Source organism: Epinephelus moara, chromosome 20, assembly GCF_006386435.1.
Source record: "Epinephelus moara isolate mb chromosome 20, YSFRI_EMoa_1.0, whole genome shotgun sequence".
In the NCBI taxonomy this organism is placed as follows: domain Eukaryota; kingdom Metazoa; phylum Chordata; class Actinopteri; order Perciformes; family Serranidae; genus Epinephelus; species Epinephelus moara.
Window position 1 is genome coordinate 44,679,909 of NC_065525.1, and position 21,379 is coordinate 44,701,287.

Here is a 21,379-nt window from a genome sequence, read left to right on the forward strand (position 1 = left end):
GAGGATGAATGCACCCCTGAAACTGCAAAGCAAACAGCATCTCTGTTGCTGCTCCTGTGCTGTTTGCACATATTTAAATTAGGTGATGAGCAGACACTGGGTGCAACATTGGCCCTTTTTAATGCAAATGAGCCTCATTGCAGAAACAAACAAATTCACAGAGATCAGCGCTAACAGCCACACACTGTTACAGTGAAGTTATTAGTGTCTTTAGAGAGCTGGTGGGAACTGAAGTGCGTTTATAAGGGATGTCACGCTCAGACTTTCCAGACTGCCTGAAGTTTTGAGGAATCCCTCCGCACCTCGTTGGTCAGGATCTGCAGCTTTCAGTTTTCTTTTTCTTTCTGTCATTGTTCTGCCTGCTTGGTGCAAAAGCAACATTTATATTTTGTCAGATGGATAATCGACCCTTCGTTCAGTCCCGCCCCCAGACGCAGACTGGCCAATCATAACGTAGCATCAGGCCGGCTCAAACCAGGGTCTGACCACAACACAGCTGTGCTCCATTGACTCGAATTCAGTCGTTTCAGATTTCCTTCATTTTCAGGCTGGTTTTGTGGATTTGGAGCTAAATGTTGTGTCTGGGGCACGTCCTGTGTTAATGATACTCGTTACCTGGAGAGGCTGGAAAAAGATTTCTTCCCTGTTCCAAAACCAAAATCAAACCCTAAAAAGTGTAGGGGTAGCTAACGTTTCATACAGACGCGAGAGGATGCCCTGTGTGCAGTGGTGTAGTGGTAGTTGATGAGGTGGGTGTACTACTCGGTAGATGGATAGGGTACTGAGGAGGAAGTGGGTATACTGTACTTTCCCATAAATTCCAAAGTCTTTTTCAGTGGGTAGAATATAAATGGCCAGAAAAGAGGTGGGTATACTCCATATACCTGCATATACCCTCCACTACACCACTGATTGTGCGTCAGAAGGCACCGACAGCCAATTTGCAGGCTGCCGTTTTTGACGCTGTGGGAACAGCCTGCATATACATATATATATATGTATATATATATATATCCGTATACATATATATAAATATATATATATATCCGTATATCCGTAGCCTGTTAGCTTGTTAGACTGGAAACAAAAGGGAAACTATAATTTTGGCGTCGGTTGGAAAAATATTAGAGTTTCATTAAATGTTAATAAAGTCAGAGGGATAGTATTTGCTGTTGCAGATTAGTCGAATATAAACTTTATCTGGTGACAGTCTTGTGTAATGTAGTCTTGTTTGTTTGTTCAGTTCAGTTCAGGACTAGATGTTACAATCCCTGATGCACATACTTGAGTCGCTGAATGGGAGTAATAGTGTTGTCTGGGGGTCCGAGTGGGAGCCACAGGGTTGGATGCATAGAAAAGTAGGAAAGAGCAAAGGTAGATAGAAAAGTAAGACGGAGCATAGGGAAGGTAGAGCTAAGGAGAGAAATCAGTGCGAACTGAACTCTCCCCCGCCGGACTGGGCCGTACACTCTACCTCCCCCTACTCCCTCTTTCTCTAGAAATGGTCTCAAAGGTATAACATTTGCTCACCTTGGTCCTCTTTTGGCCCCGCCCCACCACAGCTCACCTGTGCAACGGGATATTCCACAAACACCTGCAGGACCTGTTCGTCCCCCTGGTGGTGCGCTACATCGACCTGATGGAGTCGTCCATCGCCCAGTCCATCCACCGCGGCTTCGAGCAGGAGACCTGGCAGTCTGTCAAGTAAGTTTCCTCCACCGTCATTACTAAGGAGCACTTCCTGTGCACTGCAGTGTGAAAATAACGCTGAACCACAGACTCAACTGTTCGGAGATTTACAGAGGTGCGTTCAGATACAACTTAATGTTTTTAGCTTTTTATTTGTGTGCAGCTCAGAAGTTTCTCTCTTCTCTTTCCACTCAGCGTGGATTATTTTAAATTACAATTCAATAATCATAATTGAAAGGTTTCTCATATAACCGTTTTTGCAACAGGATTTCACCAATTATATTTAGACGTAATTAAGGTCTCCTTCACACTGACATGAGGTCATTTAAATTTTAAGTTATTGTTTCCATATGTTTAATTTATAAATAGTCTGCCCAGAAAAAAATCTGCTTCGTGCTGCTCTGTTCTTAAATTTGTTCTGTAAAGATAACGAAAGGCTGCTTTTGTACTTTGATTATGGTCGGGGATGATTTTAATTATATCTTGAACTTTCAGCCCAAAATGTACAGTTAAAATGCAGGTAGACACAAAGTGTATTTTAGAAGCAGTGCAGTGCCGTATGAAGTGAATGCAAAGAAGTGTGAAGACACAAATTCACTCCAGATTAATTGAGGTAAAAATGTTTCAATTTGCAAATATTTGCTTTAATCCCGAGGCTTTAAGGCTCTAATGCATGAACGTAAGGAGACAAAACAAAACACACACAGGGAGAGTTACATAAATAACTGGAGTTCCTGTCAGAGGCTGAGCGTTTAACAAACAGTTGGTGTGTATGTTGGCCAATCTCAGGGCCCACTGGCTATCAGTCCAGCGACAATAATACCTTTTTTCAGTGTCACTCTTGGCCTCGTAACGCCATGCCGCCCCGATTTGTGTTTCCATTGTCAGTTTAGACCTAGACTCACAAGTCAGTCTTTAGACGCTTTGCTTAACTAAAGACTGATGACTTTCTCCCTGATTTTGTGTTTAGATGGGCGGATACAATTTCAGAGTTTAAAAAAACTCCCTACGTTGCAGAACCAATAGTAAATCTGCAGGGCGGTCCTTCGGTGGCTCGCTGAACTCTTGTGCTTGTAAACATAGTCCGACTGCGATAAAAGTTTTAAACAAAGTCACTGTAAGTCCTTCATTTCCACAATCTTGTGGAGTGAGCACACGTCGGCATCCATTTTCAAGCTCTCTGTGTGTTTGTTTCCTTGCGGACGAGAAAAGGGGGAGCGCACATTTCCGGGAGGGCGTGTCCTTTCAAAAAATGCAAGAGGCGTTGCTTTGTTGCCGGCCGTTTTCTCCGAGATCTCTGATTGTCTGTTAGCGAGACTTAGTTTAGACCCGCCATGCCACAGCAACCTGCGCCGGAAATGGACGCTCTCTGGAGTAGCTGGGCCCTCTGCTTGAGGGTGGGTGACATCTCACCGACAACAGCCAACCCGACGAAAACAAAGAAGACAAAGTGACAACCTGAGCCATGTTGTTAAAAGTGCAAAATTAAATCACAATACACAACAAGAACAGACAAAGTATGAATGTAATACAGATCTGGGGTCTTATTTATAACCTTTGCATGCGCACAGAAGGAGACCTGAAAGACGCGTATGCCACTTCACACCGAAAAGTTGTGATCTGTAAAAACAGACTTGATAGGATAAACTTTGGGCCATGCTTATGAACATATGGAGACAGGAAGTTGGTGACGCAGATGGTGAGGTGGAAGTCTGATTGGAGAAACTGTTGGCTATTTTTGTTTTTGTCCATACGTACGGTTTTATAAATCAGACTTCTGGTGCATACGAGTTACCCAAACACCTGTCTGAACAGGTGCGTCTTTTGCTGGCTTTTAAAAGAAACCAGAGTCAGCAGCTGACTGACAAACATGAACTGTTTGGTTCTGACTGATCGATGCAACTCGGACTACAAAACGGAAACCAGAACACTTTCGCTACCAAAATCTTGTCCCGTCACCTGCACATAACTGCATACAAATGATCTGTTTATAGAGATTACATGTTGGCTGTCTGCACAGTTTGTACTTGGACTGTTTGGGTTGAATAAACTCAGCCTGTGCAAACATGTCTGCTGTCAAATTCACATGTCAGATTCAGTCACAGTAATTTAAACACACATGGACTGTGTTGCAGAGCCTGCAACTCTCACCGCTCATGTCACACTTACAGTAGAAGCACTGCTGGTTTGTGTCGACCTTAGAAGTCTTTGCAACTTCCGGTGTAAATGTTAAGTCACTCACGTAAGTGTTCATTCAATTTCAGACTCCGTAAGTCAGTGTTATGGTTACATGTATGAAACGTGTGTATGGACATGCAGTTTCTTTTCAGCACATAAGGCAAGTTTATAGCACCTTTCAACAACAAGGTGATGCAGAGCTGTGACACGAGGCATACAGTCATTACAACGAGATGGAAAAGATGCAGGGAACAATATAACGATCTACAAATACCATTTTAAACAGAGTAAAATAAAATAGAAGGTGATGAAACAGCAGAAGAAAAATCAGCCATCATTATAAAGACAACAGTCAACAACGAGAACCTGAGAAAGTCTTCAGGTTTGATCTTTTTATTAGAGTGGCAAATTGCTTCTGTTAAAAACTATCCACGTGAACAAAGAGGTGTTTTTCTGTTCCATATTTCTGACATGGTCTTTATCTGATAAGAATGCTCTTCTCGCCCTCCCAGTGAACTCGGTCAGTTTCTCTTATTGTCACTTTTACCTTCTGTTTACTCTCAGCGGTGTTGATTTGTTGAAGTGTGATACTGGCTGCCGCATGAATGCAATGGAAAGAATAAAAAGACTCAACAAACCAAATGCTGCATAGGACAGCTGAGGAACAAAAGGAGACAGAGCTGAATGTACAAAAACTGAGACAGCAAGGACACACTGCAGTCAGCGACAATGCACTGAGAGCTGCACTCGTCAACAAAAAACACCTGAACTGAAAGAAAATAGAATGAATAGAAGTGAGCAGTGACTTTTCTGTCTTTTAATGGTGTTTGCTATTGATCAATTATTGCAGGCAGAACAAATAGCTGCTATTATATGTCACTATTCTTCTGTGCGTGTGTGTGCTGCTGTGGTGCTGAACGCCTCCTGTTACTGTCTCTATTTCTTCTCTTTTATTCTTTTAACATTTTCCTTTTCCGGCTTTCATCGACCTCGCTGCTGACTCCAACTGGGCAGGTCGTTAACTAACAATCTAGCGAGCGTTCCTCTTCCCAAAGTCCCCAGCCTCCCTCTCACACTGCCACAGATGCCCACCTTCTCAGCGCCTGCCTGGATGGGACCGCTGTGTGAGAACACGTATGTATGAGAGAGGGGTAGACTGGACTGGAGGCCTTCACACAAGCTGACAATCTAAAACTCACCCAAAGACAGTAGGACCTGTGTTTGCTGATGTTCTGCCGTCATGTAGATGGAAGCCAGTGTAGAGCTCCTGGTCTGTTTCCTTCTCCAGCTCTAAACCTGCTGAGAAAACTTAAACCCTCTATGGTGCCATGTTCCCTCTAGGTAAGACACTAATGTTTGGCTGTTTGCACTCACACAGTACATCCTCAATTATGTTGCAATACTTTAAAAAAGAGACGATAGCACAGCTTATACTCTAACATGACTCTCTGGAGGCCATGTTGAGTCTCTTGTGGGGGCCTTCCTCACGTGGTTCAGCTCTGTCAACTCTCTCCATAAAAAATGGTCTGAAAACATGTTTTTCTGTCATTTGACAATCTGGAACAATGGATTCACAATAATAGATGAGCAAAGTTTAATTTTTAATTGTTTAATTAACTTTATATGATTATTAAGTAATAGATAAGAGTTAAAATGTCAGCGTTGCCTTGAAGCATCATCTGACATTCATGGAATCCTGCCATGACAGTTTATAGCATTGTGTACCTGTGTATCTGACCGGCGTTCAAGCGTCTTTTTAGACGCGCGTTTTTGTAGACACTTCTTTTTAGACGCGTGTAGACGCTGAAAAGTTAAAATATTTTCAACTTTTTGAGCATCAGACGCCAGTAGCACCAATCAAATCAAATCCTCCTTCCTGTTTTGTTGTGGCAGTTACGGCAGTTTTACGGCAGTTACAAGCGACAGACAACACAATGCAATCCGAAGACGAGAAATTTATCCTTACAATATTTGATTTTGAAGAATTATACAACACATGCACACCTCAGTACTAGTTTCATGTAAGCTACTGTCTTTGAGGGAAACACTAGATTCAAGGGGAGATGACAGGAGGTGTGTGTGTGTGTGTGTGTGTGTGTGTGTGTGTGTGTGTGTGTGTGTGTGTGTGTGTGTCGCCCGGTTGCGCACATACCGACCCCTAACAATGCACTTTATGAGTCCTCTCTGCAGAGCAGACTGTATACTAATATTTTACACACATATTTAATAATAATAATAATAATAATAATACATTTTATTTCTGGGCGCCTTTCATGACACTCAAGGTCGCCTTACAGTGTAAAACACAAAGTACAAGATAATTAAACATTTTACAACAAACAAACAAATATCAGTTTAAACAACAAACAAAACAAACATAAACAAAACATCTACCCACTCAAAGAGAGAAGGAGAGCCTGAACAGGTGAGTTTTCAGCCTGGATTTAAAGTGTGGTAGTGAATAGAAGAGGAGGATCTGAGGGTGCGAGCAGGTATGGTGATAGGAAGGAGGTCAGAGAGGTACGGAGGGGCGAGGTTGTGGATGGCCTTATAGCTCAGAAGTATAATCTTATAGTGGATGCGGTAGGTATTTCTTCCATTTATAGAATGAATGCACTATTATTGTATGATTCTTCAAAGAAGAAGAGGGTCACATTAGCCCCCCAGGTGATGTTAGTGAGGATGAATCTGAATTTAGAAGTTTGGAAGACAACAAGCTGCAAACAACAAATAGTGGCGACATATAGTCAGGAAAGACGAGCAGCAGGACATTTACACGTAAAACAAATAATCAAACACTAAAATATAATTCACTGTCTTGTTTTAAAGCCTCAGTGTGTAACAGTGACATCAGCGGTCAAATTCTAGATTGCAGCGCTCATTCACTCACCCCTCCCGTCGGGTAAGTGGCGGTGGCCTCGTAGGACAAAAAGCCTTGCGCAGACAGCAGAATTTTTTGAGTTTTTCATGAGTATCTAGCGACAAGGTGAATGTTTATTTAGGAATCTAAACCATGTTACGATATGTTATAGCTTACCAGTGAGATATAGTTATCTGTGAGATAAATGTTAGGAGTGTTTTATTTCGAATTGTTTTGGTAACACGAGCAAACATTAGCACAGTAACGCTAAAATAACACATTTATGTGATAGTCACGGCACAGTGCGGCAAATATAGGTTGGTACGATTATAATATATGTGTTTCCAGAGTGTTCTTCCACAGGACACAGGGAGATGAGGGAGAGGGAGAGGAGGAGGACCAGGGAGAGGAAGGGGGCGAGGGGGTAGAGACGGTGCAGGAACGGCCAGGCGAGGAGGTGACGTTAGTGTCTCGGCTACCCAGAGGGAAGAGGAGGACGAGGAGGTGACGTTAGTGTCTCGGCTACCCAGAGGGAAGAGGAGGAGGAGGGCGAGGGGGTAGAGACGGTGCAGGAACGGCCAGGCGAGGAGGTGACGTTAGTGTCTCGGCTACCCAGAGGGAAGAGGAGGAGGAGAGGGCGGCAGCCTTCGCAGCAGCGCGAGAGGAATCAACAGATTAGGCTGTAGGCTAGGCTAACCATTTAGCTGTAGCTCTGGGATAACGTTAGCCAAGGCTAGGATAACGTTAGCACGTAAACGTAGCCGTCACTCGAACTTAGACGAGAGGGAAAAGTAGTTGCAAACATGAAGCCAAAATGATTTTAAAATATCAGATTGAATTACCTGTCTAGCAGAAAGCAGGCAACCTCCGCATCCCTTGTGAAATCCTTCTCCTTCAGGAGTTGTTTCCACCTGGAATAAGCAACGCCGATATTCACTCACGTTTTGTCCCGTCCTCGCTTATCTGATCTTTTTCTTTTATTTGGTGGCGTGGTTTCCCTCTTACGGGGCAAAACATGTGTGTGGTCCTCCATTTAAAGTGCGACAGAATCATAAAAGTACAAAGCAGGTTCACGCAGAAGCGCCCCGGATTGATCTTCATCTTAACCGTCGCAAGAGGGCAGCCTCCAGCAGACTGGCATGACATGAATTAAAGGTTAAAACTTAAAGGTTTAAAAACATAAAAAAGTATGGGTATTATCTAAAATTTTATTAAAATTTATAATAATAATAATCGTGTTTTGTTGTTGTTTTTTCATTTCTTATCATTATGGTGTGATTTTGCTTCAAGGTAACATACCCAAAAGATATATGTATTTTTGAAATTTCTTCAAATAATGTAAACTTGGTCTATTTTATGAGTAAAAACACTACATTTTTTTTTTTTACCAGCTGGCACCATGATGCGTAACATATCTTTAGTTACCTAATATTAGCAAAATGCTTGAATTTAATGTTTCAAGTCCTGCAGGGTTCAGTCAGATGTGAATCAAAATTAAAGTGGACAAGACAGTGTGAAGATGAGACGTGGATCAGGTCAGGTCAGGTCTTTGGGTTTCTGGAGGTCAGGTTTGGGTGAAGCCCTCTAGTCAGGACTGTCCTCCGTCTGTCCTGAATGCTCAGCAGTCACGTCGCTGCTCTGATTCTGTTCATCCGCCTGCATGTTTGTCAAAGAGTCCACATCACTAATATGAATTATTATATCAAGAAACTTTTTTCACTCCCCCACATGAGGCTGCTGAAGTTTTTAACATTTTACTTTACTTAGTAGTTTATTGAAATCCAGCAAAACTTTACCATGCCATTCATCCCTGGTTTCTGAGAGATAGCTGAAGAGCATGCAGCATTATTCTCGTCTGTATGAGCCAGGCTCAGCGTTGGAGCGGGAGGTTTGTGGTTTCAATTTGTTTCTGTGACACTGTGGCTCTTTTGTCAGCGGGGTGCCGCCTGCATGCAATTGTTCCTCAGAGACTCGTTGGTAGAGATTTTGTGCTGAGCAGTGTGTCACGAGTCCTTGTGCTGTGCAGTGTTCGTGTCACAATGTGAAGAATATCATTGTAATAATAACACAACACTTCAATTTTCTATTGCAGCTTGCAAGGCATAAATCTACCTGACATCTTGTAAGTTGAAAAATGGTTTGCTTTGTTTATTAAACCCCACCTGCTCCATTTCTTCTCCAACATGTCCCTCTGCATCCAAACACAGGAAACAAAAAGAAACTCATCATGACTGTCCTTCACTTTTTACTGTTTTACAACGTTTTATACTCTCTGACCCTCCATGTTTTAAGCTAGTATCAATTTGGAGTTTGTCAATGCTCACCAGGACGAAAGGAACGTTAAAGGTTCTGTTTACAAGCATTAATATAGCAGGAAACAACTTGCAATGTAAAGATACAGAGGAGTGGCGTCCTGAGCAGAAACTGAAGTCACGCTGCCTCTCTGTGTTTAAAACACTGAGCTTCTCTGTTCATTGTGGTGGTAGGTGGTCCGGTGGTGCATGCTTATGTTTGTATCCCGCTGGATAGCCAGTCGCTGCTGCTCTGCACACGTTCGGCAGTTACTGTTGATAACACCGACCCAAGGCGCTGTCACTCAAGCATTATCCCCACCCTTCATTCCCACCCAATGTTAACTGCGTTAGCTCTGTCAGCAGTGTTGCTATTTTTAAGCAGAATTTATCCTTCTGTGTCGAATCTACGCCATACCTGCAATGTAAGCTCTGTGTCGAGGTAGAGCCCACGCCCGACCCTGACATGCACCTCCACAGAAATGTAACTACATGTTGTGGAGACGCAGACCCCATTTTTATTTCTGTAAGCTGACACCATTTCCCTCAGTGGAAACAAAGCTTTTATTTACTTTAATTTCACAGATAAGAAACAATAAATTGTGAAGACAATAAAGCCTCCACACACTGTGTGTGATTTATCCTGGCTGAAATATGAGTAGAAGAAATCTCCGCTAGTCGCCAGGCTAATTTATACAATGTAAAATGCCATAGGCTGGCACTAGTAACGTTAGCATGTTGTATTTGTTTGGAAAACGTGTTTAGTATCAGACAGCTGTTTTGTCAGTGAACCTTGTGAGCTGTAATGGAGCCAAATTATGTAACGTTACCTTTGTTAAATGTTGCTGTTGTCCCTGGTTTTATATGAGAAGAGGAAAAGTCCACTAACCGCTAAGCTAATTTATACAATGTAAAATGCAATAGACTTGTGGTAATAACGTTAGCATGTTGTATTTGTGGGGAAAATGTGTCCAGATAAAGACAAGTGTTTGTCTGTGAATGCTGTGAGTTATAGTGAAGCTGATTTGTGTTTGAAACTGTCTCTATTAAGCCATGTTTAATGTGTGTTTACTGTGTGTTTAATGTGTGTTTACTGTGTGTTTTGATTCAACTCAACTCTACAGCACTTCACACATTACGTTTACACTACAATAGGTTTGTGGTCAAGTGGTATGAGAGATTGGAACCCAATGCAATTTGGTGGTTGTTTACACTTTTGTTTAGAGCTGTTTACTTGTGATCAGATCAGCCAAGACACTGGTTGATACCAAACAGCAACCTCCAGGGCTAAATAGTGAGCTAACATGAAAGTGCCAAAGCTGCAGTTCCTCTAATGGCCACTTGAGGCTGGCTCCAAAAGCGAGTCACTCCCCAAAGACCCCCATGTTAAAATGTCCAACTTTACAGCAGAAATAAACTTGTTTACAGCCTGGTACAAAAAACAGTCATAGTCTTTTTATCTAATTTACACATCCATGACAACTGTTAATAATTAAAAGCAGGCCACTTTGAGTGACTGGCTGTCTGCTGATAGTGTCCTCGGCTCCAAAACCAAGCTGGCAATGGCCACAATACCAAACTCAAGGCTTTAAAATGGGAGTCCATGAAACAATGGGTGACGTTATGGTAGCTATGTCATTGTTCACAGCCTATGGTTAATACCAGCTGTAAACAGGCGCAGAAAAATGCTCTGAATGTCGCGTGTAACTCCTTTAATGTTCATGAAGCCTTTTTATGAGACACTTATTTGTTTCGCTAACAGTTGGTTGCAAATTTATGAATTCAGTTTTACATTGAAGCAGCTTAAGCTCTGATCTTAGTGTAACTTAAGCAGGATTTAAAGTTTAAAATTACAATGACTTTACAAATGTGTCGTATATATATTCCTAAAAGAGATTAAATAGCACAATAAAACAAAGTTTCTAAGATCACTATGATCGAGAAGAGATTCATTTTCTTGAGACCACAAGTCAACAATGGAATAAAGAAAACCTTCACTTTTGTTAAACACGTGTGTTTGTGTTTATCGGATTTTTGGCTTATAGGAAAGGAAGGGTTCTAAAACTTTTACTTTGAGGGATCTTTATCTTTATAAATGGCAGCTCACACAAGGATTATGTCATGCCCGGCTTTCCCTGAATCACACAACCCCATTGTCAAGACTCCAGTACCCACATTCCTCTGCTCATCAGGACAAAAATTAATAAGTAATATTACTAAGTAATAAATAACAATCAAAAAGCAAGGGAAACTAATTTTGTTTTGTGTTTTTGTGGAGCAGTTTATACTCAAACAGAGGAGGTTCAGTGAAACTGGATGATGACACACAGGACAATAGCCTTCTTGATTTTAGACTCTCCGGCTTCCCATTCCCTCAAAAGTCCGTACTGTCCAGATGGGTTGCTGTTGGTCAACAAGCCATGTGCCACAAAACATAAACATCTTTGAGCAGATTTATTTCACCCACATACAAATCCTTTGATCGCAGCGAGTTCTTTGAAAGAAACTGATTCTTTTGCACCGTTTCGGCACTTGATGCGAATGGGCCTAAAGATGGGCAACATGCATAGAAAGAAATCCATAAAATTCAAGCCGTTAATACCAAACTAAAGATATGTTATGCAGTTAAAGTCAGACATGTTATTTGCTGCTCCTCTCTGTTCTTTTTTGTTTGGGTACGGACTGTAGATGGAACGAAACAAGACATTTGAAGACCCCTTGAACTCTGTGAAGTCATGATGGAAGTTCAACACTATTTTCTGACATTTTAAAGGCCAAATCATCTGTTGCTTACACCCAGAATGATTGAGAGATTAGTCAGTATGGAAAATAATAAATCAGACGTGTAATCTGGATTCACCTGCGAAACATTTGTATATGTTTTAAATCAGTCTGTGTTTGAGCGAGCGAGTCCTCAGCAGAGCTGGCAGCGTTGGTGGCCATGTTGGGGGCCACCAACGCTCGACCAGGAGGCTGGTCGTGTTTCTTAAAAAGGCTCCTCATTCCGACTCCCCCAGCCTTTCCCACAACACAGACCACACTGTTCCTCTACCTCACTTCACTTGGCCCTCCTCGATCCAATGAAAAAAAGAGAGAAGAGAAAAAAAAAAGAAAAAAAGCTGGCACTTCATTAGCGAGCACAGACGGGCGAGTGGGATCGTCCCGTTCCCCGGGGAGCAGGGCGGAGCGCGCTCTGAGAAGAGCACCACTAATTAGACATGAGGGGGATAGCCACCGAGCGTTTAATTGCACCGCGGACTCAGCCCAAAGCGTTTATTCCTGTGCGCCACTTGTTAAGGTAACAGTCTTTTAAAGGCGAAGTGAGAAAAGTGAGGGAGTGAGTGGCGCTTGTTTTAACCCCCCTTCCCCCCGTCACCCTCCTACCCCCTCCTCCATCCTCCCGTGGTTGTCATTCTAGCCGGGCGCTGTACACTTGGATGTCGGTGGTGGCGAGCGTTGCCATGTGTTGCTGTGTAACCTGTGCGCAGGGGAGAAGGCGGGGAGACGTCCATCTGTCTCTGTTTCAGCCTGGTGCTGTGTTTACTGACTGCAGCCACACAGCTCTGGAACAAAACCTGTTGAAGAACCACATCAGAACCTGAATACGCTCGTGTGACTGAGCATGCACCACTAATACCAGTGAAGAGAGGATAAACCAGTGAATCTACATGTCTGTGCACGTTAAATACAAATATTCTGCCTCTCATTTTAGGTCTTAGATTTATTTCCTTCCTTTCTTCTCTGGAAATCTCTTTGCTGCAGAGTGATAATCCATCACAGTCCATTGGTTCTTTTCAACTGCAGACTTTTATAATTGTCCCTGCTCACTGCTGTAAATACACCCATGATTCAAGCCTCTGACAGACTGTGAGGTTTCAGCTGTCTTATAAGTTTAGTGCAGCTACACTTTGCGGATCTAATAAACTTGGGTACGACATCAAGTCTGATGTCTGCAGACTGTGTGATGACAGCACCTACTGAATCACAGGCTACAACATACGATGCGATATCTTCCCATATTGACACAGCCCAAAATCGCTCCATGTATACCGGGCTTTAGACATCAAAACATTGATATAATAGAAACGGGCTGCCTGTATAGGAGCCACTGGCACCAGAATACAACGAGACATTTGTCCCCCCACTTTCTGTGGCGCAACTGGCTCTACTGTCGTGAACTATGCGGTGCGGCCAGATCAGAGACAGGCCTGCACTGCCAAACACACCTTTGGTAACTCTGTGGTCCTGCTCCCTTTGTGCACCTTTTACGCACTTGGACACAGAGTGGGATCAGAAAGAAGGCGTTATTATAGGCAGGTGCATTAAAAGCTGTGGCAGTCATATCATTCACTACTTTCACCCTGTTTAATCACAGAGCTCTCCCTTTAAGGACTTGCTCACAATTATGGGACCCCTGCAGAGATTTAACTTACACTCTGGGTCATGGGATGGAGATTTTTAAACTTTAATTTGGAGCTTGAACAGTCTCTATCACATTGTGTTGCTCACCACAGCTTCACATGACAAACCCATAAAAAATTTAGCTTCACAATATAAAAACATACAAATATGTTCACCAAAAAGTTGTTTACAGCAACTTCACACATACAGCAAAACATCAAAGTGTTGACCTTCAGATGCAAAGGAAGTAAATTTAGCTACTGATGATTGAAAATATATCACATTGTACTGAGTGAACAGTCACTTACAGCACACTGTTCATAACCTACATCCCTTTACTACACCCAGAGAGAAGGAAAGAAAATAACCGATTATTTTGAAAATGATCAGCAATAAAATTACAGGACTCACAGATAAAATCATCAGTGTGTTTATTCTGAGAAAGAGAGGTCAGCACACTTGCTGCACGTTTTGTAAACTTTCCCCCAATGAGAGTTTTCTGAAACAAATGAGCATCATAAAAGATCCCTCGACTTTGTAGGAAAACAAATAGGTGCATGTAAACCTGTGTGTTTTTGTTGTATTTGTGACATTCGGTCAATAACTGTCTCCATCCTCCCCGCAGCAACGGCTCGGCCAGCTCAGAGGATTTGTTCTGGAAGCTGGACGCTCTGCAGATGTTCGTGCTGGACCTCCATTGGCCAGAGCCCGAGTTCGCAAAACATCTGGAGCAGAGGCTCAAACTGATGGCCAGCGACATGATGGAGGCGTGTGTCAAGAGGTCAGACTGAGAGGTCACCACAGCTGGATCAGGACCTCTGGGTTCACATCTGTCTCCATCCTTCTCTTTCTTTTTTTTTTTATTGTTGTTTTGCCTGAATACATTTTTAAATACTATGAAGATAGAGTACAACCCAGTAAATACACACAACTGTTCCTGCAGTAATTAGCTTCTGAGTTAATGAGCTCTGTAGGCTCGAGGACAAATCTGAGCCAACTGTTTCTAACCTTAAAATGTCAAAGATCAACAAACTCTGAAAACTAACCGGGTTTTCTGGCACTTGTTTTGATGGTCTTTAAGTCCTTGGAATAATTCTTGATTTTCATTTAATTGTGTTTCTCTGGACTTTGTCGTAATGTGACAAAAATATGCCGAAAATTTGTCACAGTTTTAAAGAAAAGACTCTAAATTTCAGCCATTTCTGGGCAACAACAATCATAAAAACCTTTCCATGTGTTTCGACCCACAGAACAAAATATGCATTTGATTCCAAAATGCAGAAAGCGAGTAAGTCAACAGACTTCCGGGTGCCGCTGTCAGTCTGCACCATGTTCAACGTGCTGATGGACGCCAAGAAGCAGTGCTCCAAACTCTGTGTGCTGGACACCGGTCAGGAGGTAAGCTAACGGACACATGACTGATCACAGGAGTTTATCCCTGTATGTTCCAGTTGGAACTTTATCTGAACCCAAAGAGGAAATGGATCACAGCTGTCAGTAGTCACTCACAAACGTCATAATAATGTTGGAGAGATTTTGAATTATTTTATCAAGGCAGATGCTACTTGCACCCAGTTACTTGTAGCTAACAATGCTGTTTGAACCCATGGTGTATACTCCTGGGCGTCTTTGCAACGTCGAATTATGATGTTAAAACGAACAGGTCTTTTCAACTATTCCACAGCCAGATGAAACTTCTCATAGTTAGGATTCTTTCATTGTTCATTGTTCAAGAGGTTTTTAGTGGGAGCTACATTATTCACAGAGGTCTCTTCCTCTCCAAAACAAACAGACCAGCTCATTTAAACCAGTAAACACACTCATGTTTAAAATCAGGGTTTCTCCTGCATGGTTTGTCTCGTCAAAGATGGGCCACTAGCCCAGCATCTGCTAATGTGTGCTCACCTTTTTCTCCAATAACTTAAGATCCAGACGTTCAGTAGGTTTTAAGCGAGGGCTGAATTATCCGCAGAGGTCTTTATCTCTGCAAAACAAACACGCAAGGTGATATAAACTGGTAAAAACACTGACTAAAGCAGTTTCACGTTAATAAAATAAGTATTTTTCTGATGCTGTTTGTCGCAGAGGGGCTGCTAGCTACAGCGCCTAACATGAAATACGACTGACCATATCTAGAGCCAGTGTTTGGTTTGTCCGTTCTGGGCCACTGTAGAAACATGGCAAGCTCCATAGACGAGGACCCGCTCCATATGTAGATATTAACATCTCATTCTAAGGTAACAAAAACACAACAATTCTTATTTTCAGGTGATTATACACTAAAGAAAACACGCTTATTATATTATATTCCCTCTCTGCCGGTATATCCTCCCTAAATCCTCCACACTGGACCTTTAAATTTCCAATTATTGACTTTTCGGCATTGAGACATATAATCTCTCAAAAGATAATTGCAATGCATTTAAGGATAGATTGTTCTCCACCCCTGGTCAACAGAGTCTGTACTTATCTGTGATTGGTGCTGTGAGGGAAAGGGGTGGTGCTGAGGATTGTTCAGTTGGTCAGGAGCCAAGTCTCGTGTCCACGTTCACCAAAACTGAAATGCTCCACATGGATTTACTTCACCTTCATGAGTGCATCCCTTTAATTGCAGAACTGACATGGATTTTGGTCTGAAATCATAAATGCTGGTGTGACTGATGCATTATCTGATCTAGAAATCTGAAACGAGGAGAAACTGACGCAACATAAATCATCTCCACGTTGGCAGAATATTTCGTGTTTGTCGAGCCTTGGCTGACTATCAAGCTAAATCACTTAAGACGGATAGATGGTTTGTATTTTTCAGTTTGCACAGCACACCATCAGAGACTCTGAGTCAAAGTGTGTCAGCTTCTGAAAACCCTCAGTCGTCTTTTATTTTCAGCCTCACACTGCGCGGGTCGAGTCAAACTGTCAGATCAGCCACTAAAACGTGACTGTTTCCCTCCAAACATCCAGCAGACGAGCAGTTCAGGTGTATTTGTGTTCACTTGAAACGGCCAAACGCTCGACATGAGCTGTTAAATGGATGACCGTGAAGACTGTGTGAGGCAGCGGCCTTGGCATCGCTGAGAGCGAAACCCTTTGGCCACAGACAGTCTTGACAGAGAGCTAAGCTCGCTGCTCTCTTGACCTTCAGCTTCCTCTCTTCTCCAGCTTCCAGCACGCCGTTCAAAAACACCATTTGTCCATTTATTCCCGCTGACACACACTGCATACCTGCCTGCAGAAGGACACTCTGTATTCCAGCCTCACACACACAAAGAGCATCCACATTCACACTGGTTCTGCTGTTGTATTTACATATTATAACATTTTCAGAATGCAACACAAAGACAGTTTCAGACACAAAAGCAAGAAAATTAAATACAAAGAGGAAATAAAGAAAGTGGGGTATTCCACACAAAGGGTGTCAGCTGGTCCTTTAAATGACTTCATTAAATGGTCTTCATTGTGACGTCTTCATTGCCACAAACATTTGATCTAATTTCATGTATCCATCTCTTAATTTATTTTTGTCAAAATGAATCACGCTCTTCATGTCAAAGTTCATATTTCGGATGTTACAAATCTTTAAACCTCCCACTGAAGCCAGTACTGTCTTTTTACTTTATATTCGTACATACCTGTTGGTAAAATATAGATTAACCTACCCCGCTCTAATAACCATATTCCTACACAAAACTTAGCTCTGCACAGGACCACATATTTACTGCTTACCTTTATACTTATCTGCAATGAAAGGTGATTCTTCAAAAATCAGTGGTTAAAAAGTGGCATGCATGATAAAGGTAAATTATCAGCCAATAATGGAACATTTTTATCATTATGCATTATTCTGATCATCAAAATTATAGCTGATAATACGAAGCCAGACTGCTGTCATTGACTTAACAAAGGCAGCGTCTACAAACCTGACACAGTCGGTGTCGGTATACGTACCTTTAAACTTGGTTTGCGAGCAGAACAACAGCTGCAGCACGCCGTCAGGAGGGCAACACGTCATGCTGTGGACGTCTTTCACAGCTCCACAGGAAGACAACAGGACTGCGCCGGGGGTCTGATCTCTGGCGGTCCGACACAGTTGAGACACTGCACTGAAGGACCGTCTCCACAGTGTTAGCATGAGCTAATTAGCAGCAGCAGCTAACATCCAACACCGAGCTTTTAAAAGACTCGACTCTGTTGTTAAACTTATTAATAACCACCAGCTATGTGATGCTGCAGTTAGTGATTATTTGTACGTTGCCTCTCTGGCTGCGTGTGTGTGAGAGACACAGCAACTTGTTGTCTGAGCTGAGTGTTAATGTGTGAGGTGAATCAACAGCACATCACTTTTCTACTTGGTAGCTGTAGGCTAGTCTATCGTGGGACGGTGAGACTGCGCCTGGGTGTGTATGTAAAAATGCAGCGTGACGATACAGACGTTTCATACAGCAGACATAACACGGACCTGCCGATGTTGATTTTCATCAGCTGTCAGTGTTTGTCTCTGTTAGAAGAGACTCCACTCTGCAGTGTAGTTGATACACTTTACTGATACACCACAGAATTACACTGGGCTTCATCATCTCCCTCTGTCTTATCGTTAACTCTGAATTTAATACTGATTCAAAGTCATTTTACTTTCACATCCTTGTGTTTATCATGTTTATCTATAGGGTGGTGTTATGTGGGGGCGGGGCGTTGAGGGTAGACCTGATGTTGGCAGGTATGAAGAGTCATAAACTACAGGCTGTACACTTCTTTATGAAATACAAAAATGTGAAATTATCGGTTATGAAACTGGTTGGTAAAAAATCCATATTGGTATAGTTCAAAATGATATTGGAAAAATCTTGAACGCACTTTCCAGATAGTAGATAAAGTGCCGCCATCTTATAAAAATTATTACTTTTATAAGTTCTTTGGTGTAGTGCTGAAATGATTCACTGATGATCAGTTAGGTGACGTCAAATACATTAACCTGTGTGGACCTTAAACTAATGACTAAGGAGAAATCTGGACACCGTGGCTGCTCCATCTGAGCACCACTGGGCTAAAACACGCAGGTGGTGAATATAGCTCCCACTATATCCCATGACTAACAGTGTCTCCAACTATTTTCCAATAACAGTAGCTAGCACCAGCTACAAAGAATGCTTAAAGTTGCCAGATGACATCATGTGCTCTTTCCCATATCCGTGACATCATCAGACACTTTTATAGTTGTGTCAGTTGACTGCTGGCACAAGAGGTCAAGGAGAGACCCTGCTCCAACATGTATGGGAATATATTACAATATATTTTTTAATATATTTCAGTTATATGTTCCCCGTTGGTATGAATAAATTGCTAAATTGGTTGACAGAAAGTTGCTAAGAGAGTGTGAGAAGTTGCTAAATCTAGAGAGAAAGTCACCAAGTTGGCAACACTGGTGCCTAAGTTAGGATTGCTAAGCTATGATTGGACAGTCGCTCTTTGGGGGAGGGGTTTAGCGAATGGTTGGTTGTATCAGGGCTTCACAAGCTCATGTGGTCTGCATGATAAAGCTCCAATCTCTGTTGTTCACAGTATCTCCACTGAGGTCTTTTCCTGTTGCTAATGTAATCCATTACATCTTGGTGCACTTAAAGATTTAAAGATTAAAGCATCCAGAACATTTAGAGATCAGATATTTACAGACCCAACGAAGATGAAGATCATATAGAGCCAAATTTCCCAAGTAAAGATTCAACATCTTGCATTGAGACATCATCAAATTGTGTTTTGTATCCGTCCACTCAAGAGGAACAAACTAATTTCACAAAGTCCTTCTGGGTTTCCAAACACAACAAACCTCCATTTAATATTGTTGCACGAAATGTTTGATTCAGTTTGTCAGACTGAACTTGACTCGGCCCCAAAAACTCTGTATGAATAACCTTGATGATTAAAGAGAGAGTCTTTGATTGAAGACGTCTTTTTTCCAAATGCTTCTTTGGAGTTTTCAAAAGGAGAAAAGCTTTTACAACTCGTCTGCATTCTGCTCGTTTTTACATGTTAAATATTTACAGCTCACAATAGCAGATACATTTGGACCCACAGAGACTAAATATAATGATAATGTTTGATTTTATAACTCAGAGAAGTGTTGCAAATTCTGACAATTACTCTTTCTTGTGCAGTGTCACAAAAAATGTTTGATTCAAGGTCAAAGCTGTGATGGGGATGAAACGAAAAAAAGTTGTAAAAACTACAGACAGACATGAGTGGAAAGATTATTGAAGATGTTTCATGAATACATTTAATCTTGACTTGTGTTTCCTTAACTCTCATAAAAAGTTTTCTTGAAGATTTCAATTTAAACGAATGAGGAAATGTTATTTAATGTGTTTTAAAATTTGATTGGCTGACGGTGTTTGCCCTCTTTCCCTATCTCATGTCCTCCCCTGTTCCTCATGTCCATCTGTCCTGCACGTCATTGTTTGAATCCCAGATTGACAAACAATGGGTAAGTCCCTCCATCACCTCTCAGCCTGTTTCTTTCCCTGTCACATTTCTCCACACGACATATAAAGTTTCTTTGTTTTGAAATCTCATTTCACCAGCTCATCAGTTAAACACACGTAAGGAGCCTTCACTGATTGAGACAACATCACACACAGTTTCATTGTAGTTTCCTTTTTTATGTTTAACTGGAGCCTTTTCCAGTGGCAGTGGTGTCCATCTGTGGTCCTGAAATCAGGAGTTATTCACGTGACAACACTGTCACTCCGACCTCGTCACATATCAACATTTGGTCGTGGACTCATGGACGTCCAAGGTACCCTGGGTGCGTTGGTTGTAGACGTTCTGGGTCTTCTTTCAAAATACACTTCTGTTTTCACAGGAAATTTAAGGTTTGCATGCAGTCTCTTTCAAAATAAAAGCACTACATCGGTAAAACACAGCAAATTGACTTTCAACTAAACTTTACAGCACTTCACCGAAACACCGCCGCCAACTAGTGTTTTGGAGGTGTAACTGCAGAGTGAAACAGACATCACCGCACAAGTATAAATGCTGACAATGGTGTAGGCCACATGCGTAGGTTATTCCGTAGGGTTTGCCGCACAAGTATAAATCCGGCTAAAGCCACACTTACAAACGTAAACAATGCTGCTGCAACAGAATCAGAATTGACGTAATTGACATGTAGGTTTTCACAAACAAGGACTTTGCCTTGGTGTTTGGTGCATAACAAGACACGTAGTAAGAGAGAGTCAAAGATAAAAGCCAAACAAAGAGTAAGAAACATGAATAACATCTTTAAAAGACAACAAAAATGACAAAAATATCATTATAAATAATATGCACAAAATACCTGTTGAGGAGCCGAACAGTCTGTGCAGGAATGTGCAAAATACTGTCCAAGGAATGAGCTGCAGTTCACAGTATGATAAGAGGCTGCTGATTTACATTGAGATTTGAACTTTGAACAACAAATCAGAGCCTTGATTTAGAAAGACGTGAGATTTGCCTCCATTGTGATGTTTAAGTTCTTTCCATGTGATCTTCAAACATCAGCAGACGCTCTTGATTCTCCATGAATGTGGTTCAGTTGACGTAGATTCATGTTCACTTGCCAGTGGGTGATGAGAATGAAGCCTCCTGACCTCTGACCTCTGACCAGCAGTCTGAAGGGTCTTGAAGATGTCAGTCTGAACTTGATCCAGACCTTTTAACGCGGTCCGTTCTCCGCCACGATTGTTACAGTGCGTCCATCTGCAGCAAAGCGTTCGGCCATTTCTGAAGCCTCAGCGACAGGTTCTGCTGCCCCTCTTCACTTTTACCTCTCGATATAGGGAAAACGGCGTCCAAGTTTTTATTGCCTGCAGACGTGAGCAGTTCAACTGGCAAGCGAGCAGACAGCCTGTGAAGAATCTGCACTTGACAGTTTAATCCAGACGAGAAACTCCTCTGCTGGATTAATGAATCTGCTTTTACAGACCCCTGT

General features: G+C 42.0%; 1 protein-coding gene across 2 annotated transcripts in view; it reads left to right on the forward strand.

Moving 5' to 3' along the window:
* The window catches only part of cadps2 (Ca++-dependent secretion activator 2), a 633,342-nt gene that overhangs the window by 569,979 nt on the left and 41,984 nt on the right, over positions 1-21,379 (forward strand). Inside the window, exons 19-24 of one of the 2 annotated variants that reach the window (XM_050072844.1) lie at positions 1,563-1,704; positions 4,882-5,001; positions 8,820-8,849; positions 14,045-14,200; positions 14,670-14,817; positions 19,880-19,894. In XM_050072844.1, the coding sequence (XP_049928801.1) occupies positions 1,563-1,704; positions 4,882-5,001; positions 8,820-8,849; positions 14,045-14,200; positions 14,670-14,817; positions 19,880-19,894 (611 nt within the window). The remainder of the gene's footprint in view (positions 1-1,562; positions 1,705-4,881; positions 5,002-8,819; positions 8,850-14,044; positions 14,201-14,669; positions 14,818-19,879; positions 19,895-21,379) is intronic. The other variant, XM_050072843.1, reaches the window with a different exon arrangement.